The sequence below is a fragment of the Cyclospora cayetanensis genome, unplaced genomic scaffold (assembly GCF_002999335.1).
Source record: "Cyclospora cayetanensis isolate NF1_C8 unplaced genomic scaffold, CcayRef3 CcayRef3_contig_27, whole genome shotgun sequence".
In the NCBI taxonomy this organism is placed as follows: domain Eukaryota; phylum Apicomplexa; class Conoidasida; order Eucoccidiorida; family Eimeriidae; genus Cyclospora; species Cyclospora cayetanensis.
The window spans coordinates 1-16,381 of NW_020312225.1; the positions used below are offsets into that span (position 1 = coordinate 1).

At 53.3% G+C, this 16,381-nt stretch overlaps 4 protein-coding genes across 4 annotated transcripts; 1 reads left to right on the forward strand and 3 right to left on the reverse strand.

Moving 5' to 3' along the window:
• Nucleotides 1–417: 417 nt before the first annotated feature.
• On the forward strand, nucleotides 418–3,246 carry LOC34621354 (DNA polymerase delta small subunit). Its single transcript, XM_026338499.1, has 7 exons — nucleotides 418–513; nucleotides 658–849; nucleotides 1,147–1,547; nucleotides 2,087–2,435; nucleotides 2,614–2,683; nucleotides 2,812–2,872; nucleotides 2,991–3,246. Exons 1-7 carry the CDS (start codon nucleotides 418–420, stop codon nucleotides 3,244–3,246), a joined length of 1,425 nt encoding a protein of 474 aa, XP_026194284.1.
• A 349-nt stretch (nucleotides 3,247–3,595) lies between these two features.
• Nucleotides 3,596–7,074, reverse strand: LOC34623779. The gene is made up of 7 exons (XM_026338500.1): nucleotides 7,003–7,074; nucleotides 6,048–6,088; nucleotides 5,653–5,800; nucleotides 5,086–5,189; nucleotides 4,339–4,826; nucleotides 3,942–4,123; nucleotides 3,596–3,700 (listed from the first exon to the last, which is right to left on the reverse strand). The coding sequence occupies exons 1-7, from the start codon at nucleotides 7,072–7,074 to the stop codon at nucleotides 3,596–3,598; spliced, it is 1,140 nt and encodes a 379-aa protein (XP_026194285.1).
• Nucleotides 7,075–9,632: 2,558 nt separating this feature from the next.
• On the reverse strand, nucleotides 9,633–12,275 carry LOC113147555. The gene is made up of 2 exons (XM_026338501.1): nucleotides 12,160–12,275; nucleotides 9,633–10,428 (listed from the first exon to the last, which is right to left on the reverse strand). The coding sequence occupies exons 1-2, from the start codon at nucleotides 12,273–12,275 to the stop codon at nucleotides 9,633–9,635; spliced, it is 912 nt and encodes a 303-aa protein (XP_026194286.1).
• Nucleotides 12,276–12,512: 237 nt separating this feature from the next.
• LOC34623780 lies at nucleotides 12,513–16,201 on the reverse strand. Its single transcript, XM_026338503.1, has 10 exons — nucleotides 16,017–16,201; nucleotides 15,734–15,915; nucleotides 15,387–15,568; nucleotides 14,565–14,687; nucleotides 13,783–13,886; nucleotides 13,595–13,655; nucleotides 13,392–13,486; nucleotides 13,146–13,275; nucleotides 12,841–12,933; nucleotides 12,513–12,677 (listed from the first exon to the last, which is right to left on the reverse strand). Exons 1-10 carry the CDS (start codon nucleotides 16,184–16,186, stop codon nucleotides 12,513–12,515), a joined length of 1,305 nt encoding a protein of 434 aa, XP_026194288.1. The 5' UTR covers nucleotides 16,187–16,201.
• Nucleotides 16,202–16,381: the final 180 nt, after the last annotated feature.

The window sequence follows — 16,381 nt, forward strand, 5'->3', positions numbered from 1 at the left end:
TGTTAAGTGTGACAGTTATCCGTCACACGCTTGTTGTACTGATGTTCCGTTCTGTGTATAGTTATTTGTTGTTTTTTTTTTTTTTACGCAGATGACGGCATACGAGAGTCTTTTGTGTTTTTCGTTTTGTCGTGTGCGCTTCCGTTCTTTGACAGTTGCACAAACTGCTGTGTGTGTGTGTGTGTGTGTGTGTGTGTGTGTGTGTGTGTGTGTGTGTGTGTGTGTGTGTATGTGTGTATGTTTATGTTTCTGTGTATGTATGTGTATATGTATGTATGTGCATGTGTATGTGATGTGTATATGTATGTGTATGTGCATGTGTGTATGTGTATGTGTGTGTGTGTATGTGTATGTGATGTGCATGTGTGTATGTGTATGTGCATGTATGCATGTGTATGTGCATGTGACTGTGGGTGGATGCAGGAGCCGTGCGTGGTGATTGGAACGCTGCTCAAGGATATGCCGATGAGGCCCTCAGTGCTCGCTGAGTATATCAACACACTGGAAATTCAGGTACGGCTTTCCGGCGGGGGCGGCATTGCCGTGGATGCTGAGCAGCGTCTCCACGAAGGGCTTTGCTCCGTTGCAGAGCATGCAGGTGCTGGTGTTAGGCCTCGTTGAGCGCATGCGTGCGTGCTGAGGGGGTGGGTGCCTCAGACAGCAACGCAAACGACTGCCGAGAAGGCCCCCCCTAAGTTGTTTTTGGAGGATGCGACTGCCAAGATATCTCTTTTGCCTGCTGCATCAGAAGAAGGGCACACGCCAAACGCAGCGGCATTCGACACGTCTGTGGAAGGCGTCTTTCGCACGCATGGATCCCTCAACATAGACCGCTGCGTTGCAGGCATGGTGTGTTATCCTCGAATCTCAGGGGCTGCAAAGCGGGCTGCCTCCTTGAAGTGTCTGTTCGAAGGCAATGTGTCCCACTTTCCACCTTTTCTCACGAGCAACGCCGTTAAAAGGGGCCCCTAGGGGCCCCCTAGCGGCCGGGCAGGGAGGGAGGGACGGGGGAAGGAGGAGGTGGGCAGGAGTAGTCGTAGAGCCTTTTTCGACCCCCACAGGCCTCCTCGCACCTTGTTTGCAAGCTCTAAAAATATGCAACACACCCCAATTTCGAGTGTGGGGATTTGTTTCGGTGGACTGCAGGTGGTAGCTGTACGGGGAGTGCCGCTTGGCACTGGTGCCTTTAGCGTGGAGGCCATATGCGTTGCAGGGGCCCCTGCACCGGGGCCTCTTGCAGGGGCCCCTTCGAAAGCGGGCGAGGGCGACATGGATTGCGATTCCTGCAGCGTGCAAGACACCTATGTTGCCCTTCTCTCGGGTAAGAGACTGAGAGCAAGCTTGACGCTCCAAGCGTGTGCATGCCCTCCGCACGTGCCTTCCTTTGTGCTTTTTTGGCGAGAGGGAGGGGCCCCGCATCTCACGGCGTTCTCTGTGGGGAGGGGGCGAGTCTGGTGTGCTCGTTCCATAGGCCTCCGTTTAGGGTCGGCAGTCGTCAATCCGAGAGGCCTTCAGCTCTTGAGAGACTTCCTTCTTGGCGGAGCACCGTAAGTCTGCTTTGCTTCGAGCAACCTTCCAAACGCTTCGCCGCATGTGTTGCCGGAAGAAAGCAGGGGGAGAAAGGCGGACCAGTCAGGCTTTGGCTTTGCGCATGCGCTGCACGGCCCCGCTAAGACGCTGTGCATGGCGCATCTTAGCGACCGCTAGCCACGTACTACCCACATTCATATGTATACGAACATACATGCATGCGTGTATGCATGCATGTATGCATGCATGAATATATGTATATATGTATGCATGTATGTATGCATGTATGTATGCATGAATATATGTATATATGTATGCATGTATGTATGCACGCATTAGTGTATGTATGCACGCATGAGTGTATGTATGTATATATGCATGTATGTATGCATGCATGTATATATGCATGAATATATGTATATATGTATGCATGTATGTATGCATGTATGCATGCATGAGTGTATGTATGCACGCATGCGTGTATGTATGTACGTACGCATGCATGTATGCATGCATGTATGCATGCATGTATGTATGCATGCATACGCTCTTGCAGGAGCCCTGAGCTACGCCGCCTATCCTCTCGCATTGCGAAAGTCGTGATATGTGGAAACTGCCTCGCGCTTCCCGTTGTGGCGGCTGCCTCCGCAGCGACATCGAGTCCCCATCTTAACGGAGCTTCCTCCTTGGATTCTGCTGCCTCCCTCTCAGCAGCTCTGCAGGAGGCTGACGTCTTTCTTGCACAACTGGCGGCAACAGTCTCCCTGGCCCTTATGCCGGGGCCCTCGGATCCGACAACTTTCGCGCTTCCCCAACTGCCCTTGCATGCAGCCCTCCTGCCCATTACGCGTCTGTACCGGACGGTGCAAGGCGTTACAAATCCGCACGCGTTCTCCGTGAATGGCGTATGTGCCGTCGCTCTCCTCTTGCTTGGCTGCTGCGCACTCCTTCACCGCCTTTCCCTCCCCCTTTGTGCCCCCGAATCGCCCTTCTACAAGCCGACGCCCTGCTGCGTTGAGGCCGATTCGCTAGAAGGGACAGCAAAGGCGTGTGCCTGTGCGACGGGCTCGTGTGTGCCTTCAGGTTAGATTCATTGGCAGCAGCGGCCAGCCAGTTGACAGCATCTGCAACGCAAGCGTGCTTTCCTCTATAGGTTAGGTTCTTTAATTAGACGCCCTGTAAGGCGCTTCTTGAAGGGCTGTGTGTGTGTGTGTTTTTTTTTCTTTGAGGGGGATTTGAAATGCGGTGTGTATACGTTTTTCGGTGTGCGCGTGTTCGCAGAAGCTCTAGAGCTGACGGCCCAGTGCCGTTGCTTAGCGCCAACAGCCCCTGATTCTTTGGCGTGAGTCCGCGTGTGTCTCCTCTTTGCTTTGCGTTGCTGTTGCTCTGCCGCCTGTCTCTCTCTCTCTTTCTCTCAATGCCCCGGCTTCCCGTGGACATGTTGCCTTTGGCGTTTTCAGGTGCTATCCCTTCGTAGACGAAGACCCTTTCTGCGTCTCGGGGTCGAGCAGCTATCACGTGTTTTTCGCTGGGCTGCAGAAGCACCACGAATGCCGTGTGTTGCACACAGCCCCCGGGGGGGACGGAAGAGCAGTTGTTGTGAGCGTGCCTGACTTTGGTGTCAGGGGGGAAATCGTGCTGCTCTCCCTCCGAACCTTGCAGACCCGAGTCCTTAGGTTCCATGAAGGTTTTGGAAGCGGCGCCGATAATGCATGAGAGTACTCAGCGAACTGACAGAAATCCAATTTTCTGGGGAAGCGGGAGGCCTTGTGCGCGTAGTATGGGCATGCGCCTCGAAACAAGCCTCTTGCTCGCCAGTGGAGCCCATATAGGGCTGCTCTCGGTTTCTCTGTTTCTTTCTTTTTCTAATCCTAAACATTAGAGACACACGCCCTAGAAACAGCGGAGACCCTTCACTGAGTTCCTAAAACAAAAATCCTAGAGTTCGGGGGGGGGGGGGGGAAGAGAATGCGCAAAAGGTGTAGGTATTCGTCCCGTCCGATCCATCGGCACGGCACAAACGCCCTGCTTCGGCCTGCACTTCGCATCCATTGCACCCGCTGCTTTATCGAGCCTTGCTCTCTTCTTCAGCCTCTGGGTGACAGCACCTGTGCAGGTTGTAGCGGTACAGGCAGCCGTAATCCCTGACCAGCGAGACCCCAAAGAAGTACTGCAGCGCATCACGGCCCCAAAAGAAACCCTTGTGCGCGGAAAATTCAAAATCGCTCAAAGGCACCGCAAGAGGCGCTTCAAAGCCTTGATGGGAGACGCTGGATGACAGAGGGGGACGGGCAGCAGCATCAGCACACCCAGAGGTTCTGGGGGACCAGAAAGAGGGTCGCACACTCCGCCACAAGGCCCTAGACCTCTGCACACAAGGGCTAGCAAGCAGTGTCTTGGCCTCCTCTTACAGGGTTTGCCTCAATTAAGAATGTGGACGTGGCATTCGCTATGTCCACCTTGTAGGCTCTCCCGACTTCCCGAGTCAGTACCTCAAGCACCTGCTCCTTTTTAACCGTCCCAAACCCCCGAGAGGAAAAGGCGCAAGCCCACGTTTCCAGGGGCAGTGTCAGGGCCGGATGGGGAGATGAGCCTACACACCGCCACGCAAAGGGTAGGCGCCAACGTATGAAAGACAGTGAGTGGCGCTGCAGAAATGTGGAATGCGGAGCTGCTCATGTCAAGCAACGCAACTCGTAGGACTGACTACACAGGAAGAAAGGAGGGCGCAAACAGCACTGCACTCATAGCAGAAGGCAAGCAGAAAGGAAGGGGCTCGACTAGCCACTGTGCTTGTCGTGCGTCTACGCGGTTCTCTATTGTCGCGTGTCTGTTCCATCCACCAAAGCGAAAAGACAGACACTGAGGGCTGCTCTTGCTGCTGCAGCTCACCGCTACCGCTCGACTGAGCTCCTGAGGTTGCTGTTGCCTGGGCTGCCGCTTCTCGGGGTGTTGCAGCCACCGCTATTCTTGCTTCCTCGGCATCTGTTGCTGCTGCAGGGCCTGTGGGGTCTGCTACTGCTCCTGGCGCTCCTGATGGTGCTGCGTCCTCAGGTGCCGTTTTTGCTGCGGTACCTGAGAGTGGGGTTTCTGCATGCTCTGGCGCAGCTGCGGCGTCTGCAGTTTCAGCTGGAGCGACCTGAAGATCCCCACTCGCAAGTTCTCTGTCTGGATAGCTCTTTGTTGCTGCATTAGAGAGAGGGAGTTTGAGGGCGCAAAGGCTGCGCAGTTCGGCCTCAAGGGCGTCCAACGCAGGCCCAACGCATACATCGACAGGCAACAGTCGCGAGGCGTATCTGAGGGAAAGCAAAGCGCAAAAACACACTCAAGAACAAGCTCTCAAGAAGCCGCATCGCGACTAAACATAAGCAAAAAAACCCATAATATACATAAAATAGGAAAAGCACCAGGGTCACTCGAGGAGAGGTCAGAATTCCTCAAAAAATGCGTATACGGAAAAATGAGCGGGCACCATCACGAACACAAGCAAGCTGGAGATGGGCTTCTCGTAATTCCCATCTTCCCCATTTACTACTAGGGAGAGTCTGCCCATACCGGCACGAGTATTTCCCCGGATGCTTTCTTGCGACGTGCAGCAGGCCGTGACAAATCTCGGAAGGAATATCTGAAGGGTCCGTGAAGCGGATGAAGACTACACCCTACGCACGACGCAGAAAATCAGCATGCAATGAGAGCAAAGCAAATTGTACAAAACAGTCACGAGACGAAGCCACACAGATCTTGAGGAACGCGGGGCTCAATGCGATCAAAAAGAGTACTCGGAAGATGCAACTGATACGGAGGAAGAAAGCCACAAAAGGAAAAGAGCAGCAGGCATGCATAAAGAGACAGACAGGTGCAAGTATTGAGCCAGTTGCTACGGAAGGTGCACATCGCACGCAGCACCCTGAGCAAAAGCACAAGTCTGCAGCACAAGACGAGAGAGGGCGGGCTAGACGAGAGGGACTGTGCTGGTCCCTCCGCATAGATACACAAAACAGTGGAAAAGACTTGCATGCAAGCCCACTGACAGACTGTCTACTGATAGCTGCAAGGCGATGCTCTATATTGCCCGCAGCCCAAAGCCTCAGCAATGCTCCTTAAACCGCAGGCACCACCTACTGGCAGAAGTTGTTGGTGAACTTCGAAGCGTTTGCGCTTATCTGAGAGGCTGCGCAATTCGTCAAAGAGGCCAGCGGCGACTGCATCCGCGTTGCACCTGTTTCCTGCGTCATGTTCACCGTTTCCTTTGTTGAGTGCCTCTCCCTCCCTGAAGTATACCGAAAACAACAGCGAAAGGGCATTCTTTGAGGCTGTTTCGCACCCGTGCGGAGGGAGGGCAGGCAGGCATCTACCATGTGACAAAGTTGCAGGATAACCCTGCGTCTGGTGTTCTTATGCGTTGCTGCTAGCAATCACTTGTAGCCGCATAGCAACAGCTATAACCGCCTTAACGTGCCCTCAGACCAGTGGAAACCCATGCGCAAACACTAGTTAAGCGCGAAAGAAGACTTTACCGTCCCTCGAGCCTTGAACACGTGCTGTATTCCTCTAAATACTGCGCACCAAAGCAAAGCGAAACGAAGCAGAAGCTAGATGCTACGGCACAGAGCGATACAGACCAATGGGCAAGGAAGCAAGCGAGAGACGAGGCAGCGGAGAGCAAAGGAGCAACAAAAAACATGAATAAGGCAGTGAAGGTAAATTAAGGCATCACAAGAAACTGTCCGCTGGGTTTCGACGCTGTGCATGTACAAGCACTGGCCAATTTCGGCAGTTTTTGAGGGCACCCAGACAGCCAATACAACCGAGAGCAGCGCCAAGGAGAAGACGACAGAAACAGCTGCTGATACAAAAGGGGCGCAGAAAACTTGCGACTCGCTTCTGAAGTGCAGCATCAAGAAGGCAGGCAGGCGATCTTTCTTATGGTATACGACTCAGAGATTCAGGGTCTCTCCCTTCAAATATTTCTCCGAATAAAAGCGAGAGACTGTTACAAAGGATTATGATCTTTGCATCAACTATCTTATAAGCCCACTGAAACGAAGAGGCTATGCAGTGCCTTACTCTGTCTAGGATGTTAAGGAACTCCTTGCAGGCGTCGATGGGCTGTTTGTTGCAAGTCAAAAAAACACCCTTGCAGCTTTTCCCAACCTCCAACTTCCGCCTCTGATCAATAAAAGCAGTTAAATGACAAGGCGTATGGTAACGATTGGGCAACGACGAGCAAAGAAATCAAATTGGTAGGCAACCATTACATGCACTAGGGCATTAAAACAAGGACCGGAAAGGGAAGAACGGACAGAAATCGACGGTTGAATGATTTCATAGGATTATATCTTCCCGTCAATTCATCAAATAATGAGGGGAAATGGGCTTTCTGCGCGAAGAATCCCTGTTTCGTTTCCTTCGCCTTCGATTCCCACGAGTGCCATTTTTCGGGGTGTCAATATGCTTCTTAGGCTTCCTCACTTTTGAAATGATTCCAGTCCCTCTGCCGCCACTTTGGCCTCGTTTCCTGCCGCCTCTCTTTCCTTCCTCCATTTTTAAACCCCAAATACAGAACCGATACCCTACAGCGGAGGAAAGATGTTCGAGAAAGCCTAGGCACAGGCAGATTTGGCGGGCAGCTTCCCCCGAATAAAGGAACCCTCATGTGGTTGCGAATCTGTGCCTCTGAACCTTAAACTCTAATTTAGATCTCCAGGTAAGGACCCATCAAGGCGCATGCAAGAACGCCGCTGCCGACTCGAATCTTAGCTGCCGATTGATCACGGCGCTGCTCTCAAGCTCCATGCATATTTATTGGCTGCCTCTAGAACTTCCAAACCCCATAATACTGAGAAGAGCGATGTTTAAGGTGAGGTTTCTTCAGACAAACGGTCAATCTGAGTGCTGAGCACTACTTTGTATTCAAGTACAGGCTTCGGCATAGGCCCTCGTCAGAGTCTAGGGTTTACCAGGGCATAGTGCTGACAGGGTAAGACACATCGTACAGACAAGCACATCTCTCGGTTCTTCAAATTTCTCAGAGTACATGCATTCTTTTTTTGTTCGCTTTCCCGGAGTAGTGTTCTCGACTTACGGCTCATTCGTCCCAGCATGCTGAAGCATAGTAGGTGGCATCTGACGAGTATAGCTAAGTTTGCAAATAGTTGAGTGGCCCTTTGTAATCCGCACCACTAGGGGTGCTATGCCCGCAAATTGGCGCAGCGACAAGGGAACAACTGGAGCGGCAGCGATGGGCATGAGAGCAAAGTATGCGAACGTGCCGAGAGCAGAGGAAAGTCCATGCAACTTGTAACACTCCCTCGTATGGGTTCCCGATAGGAAAACACTAATTGGTTCCATGCCCGGCACAAAGCTTCATAAATCTTTTGGGGTCCGCTCCAAAAATAGCTCCTGCCTACTGTAACGCTACCTCTTTGGTCTCCGTAGGCAGACACTAAACTCCATACTAACTATAGGTTACTGAAAACTTTGAGTATTATCCAAAGGTATTCCCTGCCTATTCTTCCCTCAGCCTTCACCATACTGGCATGAGGAAGAGGAACAGCCAATGTACACGTAGCTGCACCCTTTAAGCATTTCTAGCATTAGCAGCTGGTTGCACCTAACATCTAGCATAGACACTCAGCCCACATCATTGGTTCTCCGTACATCAATCCAAATGCATTAAGAGATAAATAAACTACTGAATTCTCTAATAAGTCTCGATCAAGCATGACTAGAGCTTTGTGGCTAAATGTGACTATTGTAATAGAAGACGCATTGGCGCAGTTTAACTCTCTGCATCTTAGCTCCCCATTACGACCACACAGCACACGTCGTCGAGCTTGCTACTTGCAAGTAACGACCAGCTGCGTAGAGGATGGGATATTCTATCTCCCTGTCGCCCTCCTGAGGCAGACGGGAACGCAAAAACTGTGTAAATGGTCAGATCAAATGTGTGCACTACCCGCCAAAGTGAAATCGAAGGTAAGAAAGAGACGTAGGCTGGCCAATGACGAACGAGGGGCCAAACGAACACAACCGCGGTGCAGCAGGAGTTAGCTCTCATTGGAGCATTGAAATATGCGGGCCTTATGTAACGATAAAGCTGGATGCAAGTGAAATATATTGAGTTGATCAGAACACATACTACTCTACAAATACATTACGCCACACCGAGCAATATCTGTAAGTCAGTTCAGCCATGAATGCAGGGTTCCCGACTGCAAAGGCCCTAAAGAGGCAAGAAGGAGAATGTAGAGGTAACATAGCCGAGAGCGTCTGCGCATACCTCCAAGTCAAGACTGACCCGAACAAAAATTACTCGAAACTTTTCAAGCAACACCCTAAAGTGCAGGCAGGTGTTTCAGGCAGAAAAAACGCACAAGAAGGGTGACTTTATCAGGAAGCGCGAGGAGTGCTATCCGTGGTGACTGGCGGTCTAAAGTAAACCGAGATAATGCACTTGCACGCAACGAGGCGTCCAGCTGTTGCTCAGTCCACCAATGACGTTGACGTCCTCCGGAAAATGTCTCTGGAAATCTCCGTCTAATGGGTTACTGGCATTGGTTGGTCTTATAATCTAGCACTTCGGCGCCTCCCTGTGGATGCTTCGCCTCGCTGCGGATCACTTTGCCTAAGCGGCAGTGTTCGTGGTTGATTCGGAATGCTTGGACGCTCTTCAGGAAGCCAATACTGAAAGTTCAGTGATGACTCCAGGTTTTTGACGCAAGTAAGGAGCTAAGGAAGAGCACTAAATCAAGAGCCAGAGGTAATTGATATCTTGCTGACCATGGCATATAGCTCAAGCTTGGTAGGAGCTCCTCGAGGAATGATTTGAAGGGTTAGGAGCCTACGAGGAAATGCTACACTTGAGCGTGTGGGATTGAGTGCAGCGAAATCCCGCATATAGACAGCTCCCATAAAAGCCGTCGTGGCAATTACTCCACACACGTGAGTCTCGCGGAAGGCCGACCCGTAGCAAACGCCCTGAGCCTTTGCAGAAATCAATAGATATCCGTACAACCCCACCCTCAGCCCCTTCCAATCTCGAAGCCAGCCACACAACCTTAGCAAGACTGGGCATTTCTTATGAGCTAGGGTTTCAAAGTTTAAGAGGCGAACGGTTTAAAGCGAAAGTTTGGTTTCTGGGGTTCCCTGCGAAGAAGCGCCACATAAAAGACCGCTGTCGATCCTTGTTGCACATAGGGAGCACACTGGTCGGGGGCTGTTCGCCGAAGGGGAACCTTCGGCTGTGCCGTGCAGTTTTCTTTTTCTGCGCTGACGATCCTTACGGAAGCGCCGCTGGCGAGCTGAAACTCGCGTCCTCCAGAAGCAGCAGCAGTGGAGGAAGGCACAGTCCCCCCTCCTCCATCCAGTCCAAGCCCATGCTCCTCCTCTAGCAGCCACGAATAGGGCGTTGCTAGACCTTGCAGCCACGCGTCATCTTCCCGCAACTGCACACCAGGTGACTTCGTAGAAGAGAAGGATGCCTGAGAACTCCCCAAATCGATGAAATCGAAGAGCACCTCGGAATGCCCTGGCATCCCTTTAGGCCCCTTGATGCTCTCGCGCAGCAGCTCAACGGCCTTGCGTAGCTGCTGGCGAGCTTTCGAGTGCTGCTGCTGAGAGTGCTGCTGCTGCTGCTGCTGCTGTATTTCGAAGAAGCAGTAGACGCGGGCTCCAGTCGCACATTGCGAGTGGAGCTGCCTGAGGAACTCGAAAGAGAGCAGCGTATGGCCCTCCCCCCGCGTTTTGCTGCTGTTGCCGCTGGAGAGAGAAACGTAGATTGAGGCTTCAGACAAGAGGCCCTCTGTTGCGAAGAGAGACGGCACGAGAGACGGGTGTGCTAGGAGGAGGCGCAGAGCTGGGAAAGAAGACGTACAACCCTCCACGAATCCGAAGCACCTGCAGCGGCGTTCGCAGCAGCAGGCACAGTGCCCCCCCCGCGAATGTAGGTAGTACAGCGTAAAAAAACCACGCCGAGTAGCCGGAAGCCCTCATGAACGAGAAGACGCAGTGCCTTACCTTGCTGCTCGCGCGAAGACCGCATGCAGAGTATGGGGATCTTGGAAGCTTGCGATCGTGTTGACGTTGCTGTGCAGCTGCAGCACGCGCAGCAGGAAAGCAGGACCCCCACAGGTCCCCGATCCGAGCATCCAGAGCGTGAGAGGAGCTTCATGATCAAAGTTCAGCCACTGGTGTGCTTCAGGCGGGAAGATTTTTCGCTTAAGATTCCTGAAGATATCACGGAGGCAGCGCAGAGCAGCGGCGCACATCCTCAGGCAATGCTGCGTGAGCTGCTTGCGCTGCGAATTCGGCTCTCGCGGCTCCGCGAGAAGGCCCTCCTCACCTTCGTGAGGCGAAAAGTATGCCTGGTGGGTTCCAATTATACCAGGAGGCCCCTGTTGCGAGTTGGTGCCCAGCCTCCTGCTGCTGCTGCTGGAGAAGCCTCAGCAACGCAGCCTCGTGGCTTTTCCAGTAGCTCAAAGCCCTATGAGATCGCCGTAGACTCGCGGTCCCACAAACAACGCTCCAGAGGCCTCCAATTTGTCTCTTTGGGGGAAAATAGCGGCTCCGCCGTTGCGCGTCAGGAAGTTGAAAAGGCCTCCACTGAGCAATCAAAGGCGGAGCAGTGCCATGCTGGGGGAGCAACCGAAGGCAGGGAGACCCTATCCTGGGAACGCTGCTCCCATGCAAGTGTTTGAGGCTGTGCATCGGCGGACGAGTAGGGGGAAAGGGGGGCAGAGTATGCCGCAGGAGTTTTTTCTGCCTCCCCCAGGTGCCCTTCAATTCAACACACGCATCGTTGCGGGGACCCCCTTCCGGCAATTGTTCAATCGTGCAGTCCGCGGAGAGAAGCTCTCTCTTGCGCTCTGAGCTCAACACGCAGTTCCAGAATGTGCTGCTTTGGAGCTTCTCGCGGCGTCTGCAGACTGGAGGGGCCCCCAGGAAAATCTGCCCTGAGGCCCCCCAGTGGCGGGGCACTTCAAACCGAGGGAAGAATGTCGCGGAGGTCCCCCTTGCCGAAAGAATTGAGCTTCTCTATATTTTGTGAATAGAAATTAAAAAGCATTCCGGTTTGGGTGCTTCATTCTCCAGGGATGCCTCAGAGGGAAGGGCTGAGATCTCCCAACCGGCCCAGGCGAGAGACTGCTGTAACCAAGGGCCCCCAGAGGCAGCGCCTCTGTCATCCGAATTCGTCTAGGGGCCCCTATGAGAAGTTGTTTCACAACACAGACGAGCCTTTTAGGGGTCTGACGAGTTGCAACCGGAGGGGGCCCTCTGGCCACGCACTTGGGGCCCCACACCACTGTACCCTCGACTCCCATGAAGAGCTTCTTCTCCTGTGTCTGCTTTCCCTTTGCAGCGTGTATTCTTTAATACGCGCGCCGCGCGCAAAGACACCAAGGGCCCTAAGAGAATTCATGCCCATCTTCGATGAGGCAGGGGGATGGAGCCGAGGTCTCATTTAGTGACCCCTGTAGGGGCCATAGAAATCCCCAATAGATGACCTAGCGTTCTCTTGGATGTCACCGATGAAATCTGCTCCCTAAAATCTGTTTGATCAGTTTTTAGTATTTTATTGAATTCTTGGTAGTGTTTGTCGGCATTTGAGTCAACTTGGGCAGCAGCTACTGTGCAGTCTCAAGTCCAGTGTCTCGATCCGAAGTGCACTGAAAAACTCCAGCTGCACACGTGTGAACTCTCTTTGAGATTAGAGGCCCCCCAATAGTGTAACCCCCATTAGTCATATGAGGCCTTGCCTCCTAAGGGTCTCCCCTGTGCGCTGAGGACCGCATATCCAAGCAACCCAAGATCCTTCGTCTATCTGACAACATCAAAAGGCCCCCACCCCACTAGACAAAATGCGCTACTGAGGATGACGCATCTAAACCCCCTAGAGGCTAGTCGCTGCGGTGCATCTAGGGCGTCATCAGACGGCCTCAAATTGTATGGGCTCCCTGCCTTATGGATCCCGCACCAATTATCTACGAGGCCACAGTCTCTGAAGCCTCTGGTGGCTCTTGAACTGACGGCGTGGATTGAGCACCCTCGATCGCAGCGGGCTGGGGAAGAGGGCCTCCGACCTCTGCTGCTAGGAGCCTCTTGCCCATGAATACGACTTCCCGGCGCATAAGCTCGTCTCCCATCATCTGCAGCAACAATCGCAACCTCCGCAGCTGTGCACCCTTGAGCCCCTCATGGTCTGACGCGACGCATTGGACGCTCACTTTTTCCCTGAGCGAACGGCTGCCTACACGGCAACTTGGGGGCAGGGGAAAGCTCTGCCCTCGGCAGACTCCAAGCGTTCCTCACAAGCGCCAAGGCAATGCAGTCTGCTTGTGCGCCGTCTGCTTCACGCTTGAGATGCTGCAGGCTTTCTTCGAGGTCATCGATGCGGCGCATATCCTGTGCACGAGCATGCCACAAACACGCGCGCAAAGAGCACCCTGCAGGAGGCGGGCACTTCAGAGGGGCCCTTCGATGAGTAATTCTCTGTCTGTCTGCTGAGCTTCCCCGAATACGGGAAGGGCGTGAGGACTGCGAGGAGCAGCAAACTAGGAGGCGAGCACTGGGAAGAGGTCTTGGGGTAGGCCTTAAGACGCGTCGCGAAGCCTCACCTCCTCCATGAGAAGTGTCACCAGCTCCTCAAAGCGGCGGTCCTCAGTTGCCTTGTCGACAACCATGCCCTCTGGAGTCTGCTGCTGCTGTTGCAGCAGCAAATCCTGTATCTTCTGCTGCTCCAACAGCCTGCAAAAACGCAAAGGGTAGGCGCAACACCCGACTGGCGAGCTAGCTGGCCAGCTAGCAGTTCCTGAGCGCTCTGTAAGAGACTTCCTCGGCAAGCCCCTACTCGAAGGCCTTACCAGACTGATAAGAGGCCAAACCATCGAAATCTCTCCTGCACCAAATCCAAGAGATCTTCTAGCTTCTGCTGAAGGTCTTTGGGCAAGGAGAAATCCTGCAGCAGAAGGAGCAGACAATGCGTCAAAAAAAGCAGCAGCTCCATCCTCCCGCACACCCCCATTTTCAACGGTCCCAGCGGCATCTGGCAAGGGCTTGCACGCACTTGCTTCAGCTTTGCCACGAAGTCTTTCGGCCGAAATTCATTCCAGCGATCGAACCCATCTCTGCGCAGAACAAATCGTAGGCAGGCGAAGAAGTGGGAAGGCGACTTGGAAGGGCCCGTCATTCACACGCACCGCTTCTTCGGCACTCATTCTCATTCCTGCACCGGCTGTTGCTGCTGCTGCTTACTGGTCAGGAGCATACAAGACAAAGGTAGGAGTTGCACGCGTCACTGGACACTGAGGCGGGAAGTCATTCGTGTTGAGATTCAGACGCTTCAGAACCAAGGGCACCTAAGCGGCACAGACGCCAGCAACAGCACAACAATAACCCTTGGGATCGATCACCCGCTGCACCCTGCACTGGCGAGAGGAAAGGCCTGCAAAGGTCCTCTAAGAGAACAAGGAGCAAGTTTCACCACGCCAAAAAATCGCAAACAGACGGTAGAGGAGGGAGGCAGGAACCTGCATCCTCGCCACCTCCCCTCCTTCCTATCCCCAACGCAGTCTAACCAACATTGCCGCTGTCAAAGCGCCAGCTCGCTTAGAGGCCTCCTTTCCCCTGGAGCGTGTTCCCTGCTGTTTGCTGTCTCTTGCTATCGCCTCCCAGCCTCTTCCCTCTTAGCCCGCTGCCACCCCTGCATGCTGCCTCAAAAGTCGAGATTGTGACTAGAGCTTGCACTCCCGCTTGAGGCCAGTGCGCAGCGTTGCAGAAAAGAGGGGGAAGTGGTGAGTCGCTCTTCCACACGCATTGGCAGTGCTCTACGATAGACGCCGTTTCCTCCAGAAAGGCGGCAGGGAGAAGCCCTCGGATGCCACTAGACCCCCTTACCATATTACAAGGATCCCCTTCTTGCCGTATTGCAAGAATGGGAGAGAAAGAAGAAGGATCTGGGAAGTCAGCCTCCCGAGCCGAGAATGCACATGCAGACCAGAGATGCGCAGAGAGTAGCATGGCAGAAGGCAGCATACCTCATATGCTTTTAGCAGTTTAGACACCGAGTTAATGAAGGGCCGCATAAGGAAGCAGAGGAAGCAGCCATCTTCATAGAGCTGCAGCAAGACGCGATCCCCTCCTTTCGCCGCATCTAGCACCTGAAAAAACGCAGCAAATGCAGCATGTCTTCACAGGCCATCAGGCTCCTGCAGTAAAGCATCACCTGTGGCTGGTGTTAAGGTGGAGGGAAGCGGCACTCGCCAATTAGAAGGGAGCTTAGCCTGGCTCTGAGTCTAAGCAGAGAAGGCTCCCTGTCTGCGAGAGAGAGCAGCAAAAATAACCAGAAGAAGAGCAGCAGCCAGAGCAGCAATAAAGGTAGCAGCAAGAGTAGCCTCAAGAGCAGGAGCAATAAGAGTAGCATCAAGAGCAGCAGCAATAAGAGTAGCATCAAGAGCAGCATCAAGAGCAGCAGCAATAAGAGTAGCATCAAGAGCAGCAGCAAAAGTAGCAGCAATAAGAGTAGCATCAATAAAAGTAGCATCAGGAGTAGCAGCAATAAGAGTAGCATCAAGAGCAGCAGCAAAAGTAGCAGCAATAAGAGTAGCATCAATAAAAGTAGCATCAAGAGCAGCATCAATAAAAGTAGCATCAAGAGCAGCAGCAATAACGGCAGCAGCAAGAGCAGCAGCAAAAGTAGCAGCAATAAGAGTAGCATCAATAAAAGTAGCATCAAGAGCAGCAGCAATAAGAGTAGCATCAAGAGCAGCAGCATCAAGAGTAGCCTCACGAGCAGCACGAGGAGCAGCAGCGAAATCTACGGTAAGAACAGGTGGGAGGCGTGTGTTCACATCATGTACTTCTGTTTGGAAGGTGTTGTATGTCACACGAGTGGGAAGTGCCTTTTGCGTGAGCAGCTCATTCTCTGCGGCTTGTGAGGCCTCGCTCTGAGGCGAGAAGAACGCATGCAGCTGGGGCAAAACGTAAGCCTCCAGAAACGCATCTACAGATTCGGTGCTGGTATTGTTTGCAGGAAGGTTGCCTCTAGCATTCAAGGCTTCACTGCTGACTTCGCTGTTGATTGCACTGCTGACTTCGCTGTTGATTTTACTGCTGACTTCGCTGTTGATTGCACTGCTGACTTCGCTGTCGATTGCACTGCTGACTTCGCTGTCGATTGCACTGCTGACTTCGCTGTCGATTGCACTGCTGACTTCGCTGCTGACTTCGCTGCTATTGGCAGAGCCGCTGCTGGATTTGCTGCTCGAAAGGCCTTCCAGCAGCCTCGCCTCTTCCGAGTCTAAGGAGAGACGTTTCTTCCTTTGGCCCTTGTAAAGCATCAGTGCGGGTGCCTTGGAGTCTTTAGAGGCCCCTTCACTTTCGCCATTTCTGCAGGAGAACGGAGCAGCAGCTGCGATGACATTTTGAGCGAAGTGGCAACACAGCTCCTTCGCAGGGAGAGGTGGCATTAGCGCAGGAGAAGGCCTCACCTGAAGGCGTAAAACAAGGAGATTGTTCTGGGTAGAAGCTTCTGCTCGACGGCATCCCCAATGTGGGCCCTCAGCTTGGCAATGAGAAGTTTGCGAGTCTCCGCGTCGGAGGGGCCCCCCAAGAAGAGCACCACGAGGTCGTCTGTCTTGTCGAAAAGCTCATCGCGCATCTGACTCCAGCCCGTAAGGGGGCAGCTGTCTTTCTCGCTGCTGCTGCTGCTCTTGCGAGGGGCGAAAAAAAGGGCCTCAAAGGGGGGGGGTGGAGCAGCGGAGCCTTTATTCAGAAAGCTCCACGAGAAAGCGGCCATGCCCAGTGCGCCAGCCGCCAGCGTTAGGGGCGTCCAGAAGCCGTGATCACCCTCCTT